The following is a 13353-nucleotide window of genomic DNA, read 5'->3' on the forward strand; positions in this document are numbered from 1 at the left end:
GTAAAACTCAAGGATACCTTTTACACAAAGCGGCAGGAGGTGAGACAGAGTCTCCTCGAGGCTCCGGTGCATAAAAACGTCCTATTTTGCTCTTCATAATTGCTCCGTGCCCAGCTTTTACTTGTAAATCCAAGGCAGTAATGATCATGTTTACTTCCTCTCCTGAATCACGTCTTTTGGCCATTTCTTAATCTGTCAAATCTCATGTAATCATCCAGCTTTAATAGCGATCAGAAAGTAAAATCTCTCCCATTTCCACTCATACCTGCAGTGCTCCAGACCGGGACCGAAATAAGATTGATCCGGAAAATAATTATCTGTATCTCCAGGAGACGTGATCGTGTCGTAGTGTTGCTCATGATCATGATCATTAGTTGCGAGAAAATTAAATTTGAATAAATTAACGTTGACTAACGCAACAGTATGAGGAAGATTTGATTGTTCTCTCACTCTGACTCTGTAATCTGACTCTCTGGCTGTGTTACATGTTGTTTCAGTATTTAAAGTGAGAACAGTACCGTTCTTGTTTATCTCTCTGCACTACATGGATCCCACACGTCTGTTCTGGGGAAATGCTTTAAGCGCAGACGGTATGAGTTCAGGTCTGGATGAGAGGGCAGTTTTCCATCACCTTGCCTCCTCTTGGACGCAGAGACTCATGATTGACAGCAGCTGATGGGAGGAAGAGGGTCCGGCCACAGATCTTTCTATCAGATAATGAAAAATAGAGGAAGCGCTTTCCTCATTCTCAGTGAATTATCTCAGGCTTACTTATTTAATTTCTCGCCTTCCAACTTATTTCGGGAACTTGCAAAATATGCTCCCTCCCAAGAGGTTAGTTTTCTATCTTTGGCATGTGCAGGGAAATGCTTTACCCAAACTGCTGGCAACTCTATCAATGTCGAACTCTCTCTTCTGTGAGAAACACTCCCTAGTTAACACTTCATTAAAATCCCTGATGGCAGTTTACCAACACGATCTGGAAATATATTTTCTTTTCTTCCACTCTTTGGATGCAAGACTGGCAGGAATTAGGCAGCGTGGATTTGTTTTGGTCTCAGATGTATGGTAAAAGCTATTTCTTGTCACCCTTATTAGCTCCTCAGAAATATGTTTGCATCTTTTGCATGCAAGACACATACCAGTCTCTCTTTGATTGATTTAATTCAGCCTTCATTAGTAATTAATGAGCTTGTGCAGCCTTTTTTTTAATGCGTCATTTCAGAAAGGCTCTCAGGAAAATGTCCCCTCAAGGACATTGAGGTAGTGGCTCACATGGTGCATACATGTGCTCATCACTTTTTCCTCGGGTTTGATGTGTTTTACAGGACAATCAAAGTGGAGGTGTATGACTGGGACAGAGACGGGAGGTAATTGATGCACACACATACAGTACAGTTAAATTACATTTTCACAATCTTTTCTACTTATTTGCTAACATTCCTTTTTATACCTCTCAGGGTTGAACCTCCTGTATCTGAATGAACAGTGTGTCATGCAGTTTTTGTCTCTTTTCTTCAGCCACGATTTCATTGGCGAATTCAGCACCAGCTACAAAGCGCTGTGTCGAGGTCAAAACCAGTTAAACGTCCACGAGGTGAGTGGAGACAAAGGCAGTCGGTACTGTTATCACCCTCTCTGTTTAATTATAGTTACACATTTCATTGCCGACTAATAGTTGACCTCAGTTTAAAACATTTTTTAAATCATAGCACTGTGTCTGGAAAATTGTAGTTTTAAATCTAGTTGTATGTCGCTTATTCCTGCCGTTCCTCTTAATTCCTTTAAAGTAGAATACAGGTCACAACCGGAATTTCTGCATATAAGATTTTTGTGCACACATTACTTAATTTGTTTCAAGTCAAGTGAAGCACATGAAGCATACTGCAAATGCACAGAACGCCATTCGGCTCAGCAAGGTTGTGTTATCCAAAGTTCAATGACTTTGTGTTTGATTGAGCCAGAGTTACAGCTAGCCTCCTCTGTCCCTCCTCACCTTACATGGCATTAGGCATCTGAGAGGTTAAGTGGTGCATTTGTCCAGATGAGGAAGGGTGTTTCTGTGGGGAGAATATAAATGGGAACACAACAGTATTGCTGCAGATTACAGTTTTATGATGGTCCTTGGAGGGTTAGGTTGGGTATTACTGTTCGGCACTCGGAGGCTTCTATCTGCTCATTAAAACACTTCCCATTTTACATTAGCCTCCGAATTAGTCTTGGAGGTGGTTTAAGAAAAGAACAGGGCCGATGAAGAGTAAGAGTGTGGTGGTAAGATGGGGCTGGGTAAGGAGAGACAGAGAGAGAGAGAGAGAGAGAGAGAGAGAGAGAGAGAGAGAGAGAGAGAGAGAGAGAGAGAGAGAGAGAGAGAGAGACAGAATTAGTGAGTGGCATGCAGAGTTGCCCTTTCACACTGCTGATATGGCAGAAGAAGGTGCATCTATTACCCTTCACCAAACCTTTCTGTATTTTAATTAGACAATAAAACACAGCAATTTCTTCAATCACTCTTTTTCAGGTCAGTGCCCTTGATTCAATTTCAAGATGTGGTCACAAACAACATGAAGCTACCTTTTCACTGTTGACAAATAAAGAATTTGAATAGGTCACCGGCCGTGGTGTTAGACTCTTTGCAGATTCCTGTGTGCTCAACCTGACATGCAGCGCCCTGTAAACATTAGCTCTGTGAGTTGAGATGACAGCAGGCTAATGCCAACAGAGGTTGATGTAATTGAGGGTGATGTCTGTGCGACATAATGTGAACCTGGCAGTAGCTGAGTGACGGCCGCTAAGAATGCACAATGATATTAGCATGGCGTCGGTATCGGCAGATAACCGCTTTAAAATGAAATATCTGCATCCGCCAGAAATAAACATTTCCTTTGTATGAGCATAGTATCACGCAAACTCTTGGCAAAACGGGTTCAAAAACAAATATATCGGTGTGGAGGTTTTATTTATTGTATTAGTTTTAATTCCAGGATTGTCTCAGGGACAGCATCATCCAAGCCTGTTACATAAAAATAAATGTCATGTTTTACACTGCGTAGGCCAAAATAAGTTGGAAAATATATTTATAATATTGGATATCAACAAAAATCCAATATAGTGAGTCCCTCGTGGCCGCAGTGCTATAAGGCATCACGTGTGTTGGAGAAGTTGAGGCAGAATGGAGGAGAAAGAGAGAAAATGAGACATCTTTTACTTTAATTTACTGCACACTTTCCTCCAGGCTTAGGCTTTATGTTTGTGTGCAGACCCATAAAACAAGTGTTACAGATTTTTGACCGTGATGGCTTACTGTTGCACACATATTTTTGTCTGCAGCCTCTAAATGTAACATTAATTTAAGGCAGTAATCGCTCAAAATCAGCCTTCCTTATCGCCTTTATATTTGTGTATTTTTGCCCACATTACACATTATTCTACACCGGTAGATTTGCACACCTTGTAATTCAGTATGAAATAAGCTTATTATTCTGTTTATCACAAGTAAATGGTTGGGACAGATATATGTGTTGCACCATCCCCAAGATTGGTAATGTGCACGTAAAAGGTACAGCACAGTGTAGCTTCTTATAAAACTCCTCCTGGATAATCAGTGTCTTGCTGCGAGGCATGATCAATGCTATCTCAATTCTCACCTACTGCTGTTATTGGATTCAGTCCCCATGCTCCATTACCCTTACAGACATGGAGTAGAAGGACAAAGATGTTTTTATTACTTGCCCAAGGGTGGATAAAAAATAATTGTGCTGCAAGTTTGTGTTATCATCATATTTCTGTTCTATTCTGCCTTCATACCAGGTGGTGAATGCCAAGAAGAAAATAAAGAAAAAGCGATACATCAACTCTGGGACGGTGAGGCTGAGTTCTGAGATAAGAGCAAACCTGGTGCACTCACACCCCGGCCATCCGTCGCTTTTGTATTCATCAGGAAGTTTCCTCTAAGTGGATTGCATAAGGCAGTTCAGCTCTGTTAAATGTTTTTGTTCCATTCGAAGTCTCGGGGCTTATGATCCAGACAGTGAATTTAAGTACATGGGAAAACATTCTCGTGACCTGAAACGGGGTGAATAACCAAGTCCAGAGCGATGCATAAAGGGACTGGCGTCTGTGTCCTCTTAGTGGCGAGTAGTGATGGATGTTTATAAATGAGCCAGAGCTTTTGTTACTGTCTGAGTACTTTGGCTGCTCTTGCTGTAATTAAAATCGGTGGCTAGTTATCCATCACACCGATTATCCATCAGCGCACAGCCACACTGACGTTCACTCAGTGATTGAAATACTAATATGCTACCCGCCGTCAAAATCATTCTGCGTGGATAAGTCATTTTGTGGGTGGTTAGCTCAGAGGTCAGTGTTAATGTGTAGATTGGTATATTTAGTTTTCCTTCATTACCAAGCATAAGATAATCGGTTTGAACCTTTGTTTTTTCTTTCTCTCAGGTGTCCTTGTTGTCATTCAATGTGGAGTCAGAGCACACCTTCCTGGATTACATTAAAGGAGGGTGAGTCTAATGTTTGTCTGCTAATGATGTTACTGTTTTGTGCCAGGCTCCTTAGGGCAATGACACACAAAGTCTGACAATGTATTCATTTCCTTAAACTTTCCCTCCACTCAAAAATGTGTTTTGCTTATTGTTTCACTTGGATGTGTGAGCTTCACTGTGCAGAGTGATGTCTGTGCGGAGTTTGACACTAAAAGGCTGTTTTCACATTTATCTGCTGAAGGGGGAACAAATTATCGCACACAAATTATCGCACACAAATTATTATTCCAAGCAGAGTTTATTTATACGTCTTAAAACATGCCTGGAGGGGATCTTTAATTACTTTTATCTGATTTAGAATTAATATGTCAGCTTTATAAATGCACAGCTGTTACGTTTTGTTCTAATAAAGAGTCACCTCTGGCTTACTGTAAAGGATACATTTTGCTACTGGTTACGTTCAAGGCCATTACGTGGTCAATGTAGTCCATTCAAACTGCAAACATATCAGCACCATTCAAATGACAGAGACAGAAGACTGTCAATGCACAGTATTATAATCTTCATACGACCGACTCCTTAATTATACAACCATCCAAGTCGTTAACATGGGAAATCCATCCAAGTGTGACTTTGGGTGATTTATTTTATAAAAATCCATCTAAATCTGCTTTATTCTAGGAAACCAGTGTGGTTGAACACAAACTGCACTTGCAGCTTTGATATAATATTGCGACACTAAGGGAATGAGATCAAAAACCAGCGCAAATTCGTAATAGCTGCGACCACGTACACGCATGCATCCACGTGTTCATTCACAACCTCACGAACACACGACGTCCATGCCTAATTTTAGCCTCCTGGGGCCAAAACTGTGGCTGCCAAAGGGTGGGGACATTTTTGTGAACAGACCGACCAACAGTGCGAGCTTTAGCGCTGCTGGTCACATCTTAAAACACTCATCATACATACATACATTGGCAATTGTTGTAGGCATTGTAAACATGTCACTGCTGTGACTCACACTGTACATGGAAATAAGGTGGTGGAAAATGAAATTTAATACAGTAGATTTAAATGCATTACTTCAGCTCCCCTGACTCATCCTCTTTGCATTCTACCCTGCTGCCCATATTGCAGCATCCGTCCACATTTGCTTCAGTGTTATTATTGACTGCAGTTACTCAGTGGCCTGGAAGTTTCCACATGTGAGTAAAGTGTTGTCCACATTGACGTAGTGTAAGTGAATATGAATGACTGATAAAATATGGAGAAGATCTGAGAGCTTATTTAAGGGCGGGCACCCTCTCACATATGGAAATGTTTCTCTTTGGATCGGTGGCTGACCTGGTTCTAGTTTTCTGCTGCTGAGTGTCCCAGATCTGTCTTGTTGGTCTCTCCAGCTCACACAAATGGACACTCATACACATACTCACATGCACGCAAGTGTGTTTGTCCTTAGCTTTACTATTTGTTCGCCTCTGATTTAGTTGCTTGTTGAAGGAAAATGGAGGGAGACGAAAAATTGACAAACGATAAGTACTTATACACTATTGGTCCAAATCTAAATGTATTGCATTTAGATTGATATTGCAGTTAATGGGGTTTGTCTTTTTGTTGGTGCATCTCATAGCATTTCATATTCACAAATCCCCATAACACTTATCCAAGTTCTGTATAACCTAAATGTGAGAACTGGGATTTAAAATAGGATAGAAAAAAGAGCACATTGTCGCATTTTATGGGAGTTTGCTTTCACATATGAATTGATTTTTTGGAAACTAAAATTGCATCTATTGCAATATCACACCATAAAGAGTAGTGTAAAAGGTTTTTCCTCTGATGGCAAAACCATGTTTCTCAAGTGAAGGGGGACATTTCTAGCAAATGGCTTCACACCTAGCAAATAAAAAAGTTGCTTTACTGTAATATGAACCATAGATCAAATCCAGCACTCCAACAAAACAACCCGGAAAGACGAACTTGTTTCAAGAGCTCTTATGATTACTTGCATTGTATTTCCATTGAAGTACATGTTTTAAAATTATATGAGATAAGCCTTTATTGATCCCCAGAGGGAAAATTCAGGAATAAGTAGTAATTACTGCCGGAGTTATTCGACAGACGGCTCGCCTTCTGTTCAATAGTAAACGAGTAAACATTGATGGTTCCCCTGAGAAAGATTATTCCCAGGAGAACAACTTGGACTTAATTTAGGTGTGTAAACACGTGTAGGAAAAGTGTAGGTTTCCCTGAATGGAAAGCAATAATGTGATTTATGTTTCCAATGCATCTTTTTAATTGCAATGAAAAGTTCAACCTAAATGCTGCTGAGAGCCACTTTTGTCTGTTTAAGGTGTTGACAGGAATCTGAATCTAATTCTGGTTATCTTTAGAATAAACTAAATAAAATGCAGCACACACGTTACTTTCACCTTAATCTGATGTTAAAGGGCAGGCATGTGTTACTTAATGTCAGCGCTCTAAAATCAGAATGGAATTGAACCTTTTAATGAAGCCATCTGTTAAATAAAAAGTGGTAATCTACACATGAAACTGTTTCGGGCTGAAATGAGAGCGAGATTTCCCCCATTTATTAACGTGTCCCAGCATGGGGGGTGAAGCATTATGTAGAGCGGTACTTCATATTTTTGTTACAGATATTTAGAGATGTTAAAAGCTCATCATGTTATTTTGTGTGGTTTCCGTGCTTGTAAAAGGGGCAGATGAAGGAGACTATTACTTTAAAAACACTCATGGCAATTTTAAGAAAAAATGAAATCCCTGAAAGAAAATCGCTCCAGCATCTGTGTGCTGATATTCTCTCTTGAGGTCGTTTAAATCATCATGAAAGACTCGTTGCAGACTCTGTGCCTTCTGTTGTCATATTGTCCCTAATGTTTTCTTTGAAAAGTGCTCTCAACAGTGAAAGTCCTTGTGTATTGAAAGTCTCATGAGGAGGAGCGGAGATAAGACTTGCCTGGAAGATACCATCAAAAAATGACAGTTAAGGGGCATCCACGAAGGGTCAACATTACTTCTGTGTGTGTCATAAGTAAAGGCTATCTCAGTCTCTACCTTTCTGTTTTCATTGAGGCTCCTTTTGTTTTCTTTTCTTTTTTGTGACAAATCGTCTTTGAAGGCAGCGAGCAATGAATACTTTACATCTATTTGTTGTGTCCATTCGACGGCTGTCCGAATGACTTTAGAATGATTTATTGATGATAATATTCTACATGAGAGAGATTTAAGGCAACATTAACTTTTGCTCATTATGTTTGTTAATAAATTGAACTCCACCCCCAGCAACCCTACATTTTTTAATTTAAAAAACCTGCACACATTCATTATAATTTTAATGATTCATACATTTTTCGTATTATTATAAATTATTCCCACGTTCTTCACTTTCTCATAGTTAGCCTACGCTGAATGTCCAGGCTGTTAGGAACAATGGCAATTCTTCAGTTAGCCCAGGTTTTCTAGCCTAATTGTGAAAAACAATATGAAGATATTTGGTGTTGAAGGACATCAATGAATCATTATTACGGTACATATCGTCTTCTTCTGGATAAAAGCCAGGAATACTCTAACGGACGTATATAGAGAATATATCGAGTATATCGAGAGGGGACCTCTTACATTAATAATGCATGTCCACATTACAGCGTATACAAAATGGAAAAACAGAGTAAAAAACACAATGTGTGTACATCTCCGATTTACATATACTGTACAATTCTTGTGGCCAAGAAGTCAAGATGTGTAAAAAATAAATGGACATTATAGAGAATCCCATAATTTGAGCTCAGCTCATTAGTACGTTTTGCTTCTTTGTGCGTTCACACTCAACGGATCATTTGTCCTCTATGATTTCCAGTTAAACTTTCAATCTATTACCTCGGGAAAGACTACTTGCTTCTCTGCTTTTAATAAAATGTTTTGCATGTTAATTAGATTTGTACCCACTTGCCAATTTATTCACTACAGATTTGTTACAACAGCAACAGCCTTGAAGGTTATAACATTCAGTTTTTTGTTGGACCATTTTAGAGAAGTGTTTATTCAATTTGGTGGTATTTTAGAGGCTGTAGTTTGTGGTGCCATATGTCTTTCAGATGATTCCAGGTTTTTTTCCTGCATTGTATCTCATTTATGAGCTTTCCACTTCGTCCTTTGATATTTATGTTACGAGCTAGAGCCCCTTTGTGGGCCATCCCGTATCTCTCTTATATGTGTATCTCATTGCTTATATATATATTGGTGCTATGGTATCTGAGAGATTTGTGACACGACTGCAAAGATTTAATATCACTGCGTCAAATCCCCACAATCATTAATAACCGGATTTATCAAGTAGGAAAAGCTAAATTAAAGCATTTAACAGATTCTCAGCTTGGAGCAGATTGCATGACAGATTTATGAAGAAAACAAACAAGATTACTAGTGCTGGCAGTGGAGGGACACAACAATGAGCGTGCTGCTTAAATGTATTATTATTATCCATGATGGGATCAAGATTGACTGTATCCATGGAAAACAAACACCAGACTTAGAGTGTTTAACTGAAGAGTTCAGGTAAAGCAGTTTCTGTTTCTGTCAATTCAAGTGGAAAACCTTCAGGCAACATTTAAGTATTTTTTCGTCTTTCTAGCTAAAGCCTATTCTCCGCTGAACATTCATCAAGATAGGTCAGATTATTTGTATAACCCTTAATAACGGTTAATGTCTCAAAGGTCTTCACATTTCCCACATTATGAAATTAAACCACACACCCCCACAACACTAACCTTTCAATCGAGGATAAGAAAAAACTCCCAAAAGCTCATTAGAAACAAAAGGATTTACCCTACTGGGACAGCCGAACATGCAGTGGGGGCTGAAAATGGACCAATGAAGATTAAAGGCATGTTTCCTCTCATCATAAGATGTATGCTGTTTTAATTGGGTAGATGGCATTCGAGGAAACAATCAGCTCACATTATTATCACCAAAATAAAAAAATGAGACGTTAACTATCTGAGCGAACACATTTTTGCAACAAATCACTAAAACAAAAACACATCATTTATTTTAACTGTAATGAATGTTTTTATGTCCCATTCTTACACTGACTTCTTCTTCTTCTTCTTCTTCTTCTTCTTCTTCTTCTTCTTCTTCTTCTTCTTCTTCTTCTTCTTCTTCTTCTTCTTCTTCTTCTTCTTCTTCTTCTTCTTCTTCTTCGAGATGTCTTACTTAATTGGACATTGATGTGCAGTAGGACAGCTTCTGCTCATTGGCAGATTGCAAAATATGTATATCAGACTCAGATTTAATTGTATTCTGCAAAAACAAAATTTGCAATTCATGAGTTCTGGCACAGTCAGTGTTTGTCCAACGGATTGTTTCGTTTTGATTTGGCATCTACTGCTATGGGTGGAAGAGACGCCTTTTCTTCAAATCATCCAAATGTATAAAAAAGCAACTAGAAAGAAAAGTTGAACCTGAATGTCTGCCAACACTGCAACGAGATGATGAGAAATATGAGCAGAATCAGGCTGTAAACATCCGATCCAAAGACCAACAATTGTATTTTAATTTTTCTTCTACTGATTTCTCACTTTTCATAAATATTTACTTTACCGCTCCCTTTCTAATAGGTGGTAACTAACATGATGCATTTGAGATTCATTCTGAAGTGGAGGGGAAAAAAGCAATTTCTCCTCCAGACACACTATTACATCCCGCCTGGTTTCACAGTGAATTGGTTTTTCATAAATTTTCATTAACATTCAATTGGGGCAGAGATAAAGTCAAACAGAGGTAATTAAAGTCCAAAAGCCACATGCTGCTCTGACTGTGAGAGGCTAATGAAAGATTTATATTCTTTTCATCACATGTTGAAATGTTTCTTTTGAAATCAAATCTGCAGTGTGATCGGCCGTGTAATGGCTTGTGTGAGTCTCTGTTGTGTAGAAATCTTATTAAGGTTTAATAGTTTCATCCCAAAATATCTTGTTGTCCTGAAATGGGAGAAAGTGATGCGATTTCTTTTCCCATTTCATTGAGGTTTGCTCTGTGATCAGACTGCAGAATGGTATTTTTACAGGAGTACACCATTTTATTTTCTTCGCCTTCTTCTGATACTTTCCTTTAATATTCACTGATTCTTGAAAATTGGGGAATATTTCTTCATTTCTCTCCCACTTTATATTTTATATGTTAACTTTGCAGAAACACAGGAGAGAAAAGGTTGATTGATTTGTGCTGCGTTGGTATTTCCTTCTGACAGTGGTCTCTGTTTGTCCTGTTTACAGGGAAGCAGAAACACTTTACTTTAAACTTATGTATGACACAGTGTTCAGTTTTGCCTGGGGAATCGATGCAACTGTATTCAGAGTCTTGCCACTGTAGACCTCCCTGACCTTTCTTTTACCGCCACAAACTAAATATATAAGGGTTTAATTTCCACTGGGAATGGTCGGACATTTCTTTCTTAATTTAGGCCTACAACACATCTTTGTCGCGTTCATTTTGTGTCCACGTTACGAACATCACCATCTAAGGACACGTAAATTGGCTTTGGTGGAGCTCTGCGCTCTCCGGTTACCTCTCAGGCTACATACAGGCTGAACTTATCGGTGGTGGTTGTTGGGACTGTATAGATGTATTCTTAAAAGGAGTACCTGCAGACTTTGCGCAGGCCTGTAAGAAACAGTTACTTTAGTTTTACAGGTTAAATAAAGTAAATCAATCTGTATTTAAAAACATATTTGGGTAGGAGCGCTTCCTGTACTCAACACAAGTTTGTGTTTGAGTTGCTCTTTGGATATGATACTTTTAAAATACCTTTATTTTAATTGTCATAGTCACTATGTCATTATAATAAAAGCATTTATAATCTTTATTTTAAAGTAAAGCACACAAAGAAAAATAACTATCAGGTCACATCAATGATTTTAAAAACAATTAAGTAATCTATCTTTAATACTTTATATAGATGTACATATTACATTCTATAGTGAAGGAAAAAATAAAACTGTATATTGTCTTCATTGTGTCCCCCACTCTTAAACCCTTGTGTATATATGTCCGCCTCTGATTAAAGCACCAATCGGCTCATTGATGTAGTCTGCGTTGGCCAATTTACAGCCCATACTAATGAGCTTGTGTGTGTACTGTAGCTGCATTCTTTGTCACACTGTTTCACTTTACATTCAGTTTCCCAGCCATCCCAGATTGCCAAGACTGCAGGGATTTCACATTACAAAGACTCCCGCCATATGGTGTTTGTCTAACTGCAAGGGGAAAGTCAATATGACACAGATACGTTTGTATCTATTTTAAACTTTTGCAGTAATTCAAGGTGATGCACACAGTGGTTGAGGAGCTGCCATTTTAGCTGAGAACAAAACGGAGAGAAGAGGAAATGCTGAGCGAGGCAGTGGAAATATAAAAGGTGAAACCCACAGGGAATTATTGGACAGCCTGTTCTGAAGGATTTGTTCTGAGTCAGGTTGTGTTGCCATATGAAGGCTGGTGTCAGATTTATAAACTCCAGATCAAATGTAGGAACAGATGATGGTAGATTAATTTGCCCACCGAGCAATACGTCACTCTAAGAAGAGTCTGAAATTGAAGGATGACTGAAGAATTGCCCGCTCTCAAGGACTATAGATTTGATGCAGGGGCAAAAATAGTAACTCAAGACCAGCTACTGGTTCAAGACGTAGAAAAACCAACTGCAGCATCAGTCAACCTCAATACATATTGATTTTAAGTCTCAAAATAATTTGTGAGCTCAGGACTTAAACAACTCCCCACATGAAAACATGAATGAAAAAAACATTTGTGAAACTGAAGCCAGTCACTGTGTGGTGGGAGATGTAACTCTTCCTGCAGCAAGTTCCCCAGAGGACCATGTGTCCATGCTCTGCTTCTTTTCTCTAATAGAAAGGGGGCACTGATGAGAACGCCCTGAATTCTGGACCTGTTCTTCCAGTGAATCTTAGTGGAAAACTACTGAACAGAGCGGGATGGAAAGATGGTAGCATGGAGACAACCCTCTAACAAAACCCTTACTGTACCTTGTGCATGGTGCAGCTGTTGGACCAAAGTTCAGAAAGGTTTGAAAGGTTTTCCAGGAAGACTTTGGTCATGTTGGAGATGCCTAATGATAATCACCAGACAAGTACATTGATATTGGATAATTCTGTAATTTGATCAATGACAGAATATTGTGGTTATGGCTATTTTAGTCGGTGTTGTTCATTCATTAATAGTTTGAGCACGACTATTGTTACGTACGTTTATTGTACATTTGTACAATCTGTTTGGTGTTTTGCATATTAATGTATGTTTTTTCTTGTTAACTCCACCAAGGAGGTTATGTTTATGGTTTGGTTTGTTGGTCTGTTTGTCAGCAGTATTACGCAAAAACTTCTATCCCGATTTTTATGAACTTGGTGGAAAGGTGTATCAGGGGCCAAAGAAGAGTCCATTGAGTTTTGGAGCAGATCCAAATCACTAGATGGATACACGCATCATTCTTTGCTTATGGAAACGGCCTTGGTGGAGGTCTGCGCTTCTAGTTTATTTTTTATATATATATTTTATATTTAAAGGATAATGAGTTGTAAATGGGTTTAGGATATTAATGCTATAAATGTGGCTCTGGTCGATGCGGTGTACTTGTCCTTATAAACATTCAGATATAAAAAGTAATAGACCATGTAGTTACTCACCCTTACTGCAGAGTGTAGCAGCTACTGTCTGAGGATGAACCTCCAGGTAATGCTTTGATGATCGACTGCAATTGGCAGTTTGACTGACGGGTACAGTGTGACTACTTCAGCTGTCGTGCATTCCCTTAACCCTAACT

General features: G+C 38.9%; 1 protein-coding gene across 2 annotated transcripts in view; it reads left to right on the forward strand.

Moving 5' to 3' along the window:
• Positions 1-13353, forward strand: part of cpne5a (copine Va) — a 68604-nt gene that overhangs the window by 40049 nt on the left and 15202 nt on the right. For both annotated transcript variants that reach the window (XM_029435702.1, XM_029435703.1), the window contains 4 exons: positions 1329-1370; positions 1522-1597; positions 3808-3861; positions 4450-4511. In XM_029435702.1, the coding sequence (XP_029291562.1) occupies positions 1329-1370; positions 1522-1597; positions 3808-3861; positions 4450-4511 (234 nt within the window). The remainder of the gene's footprint in view (positions 1-1328; positions 1371-1521; positions 1598-3807; positions 3862-4449; positions 4512-13353) is intronic.

The sequence above is a fragment of the Cottoperca gobio genome, chromosome 7 (genome assembly GCF_900634415.1).
Source record: "Cottoperca gobio chromosome 7, fCotGob3.1, whole genome shotgun sequence".
Taxonomy (NCBI): Eukaryota; Metazoa; Chordata; class Actinopteri; order Perciformes; family Bovichtidae; genus Cottoperca; species Cottoperca gobio.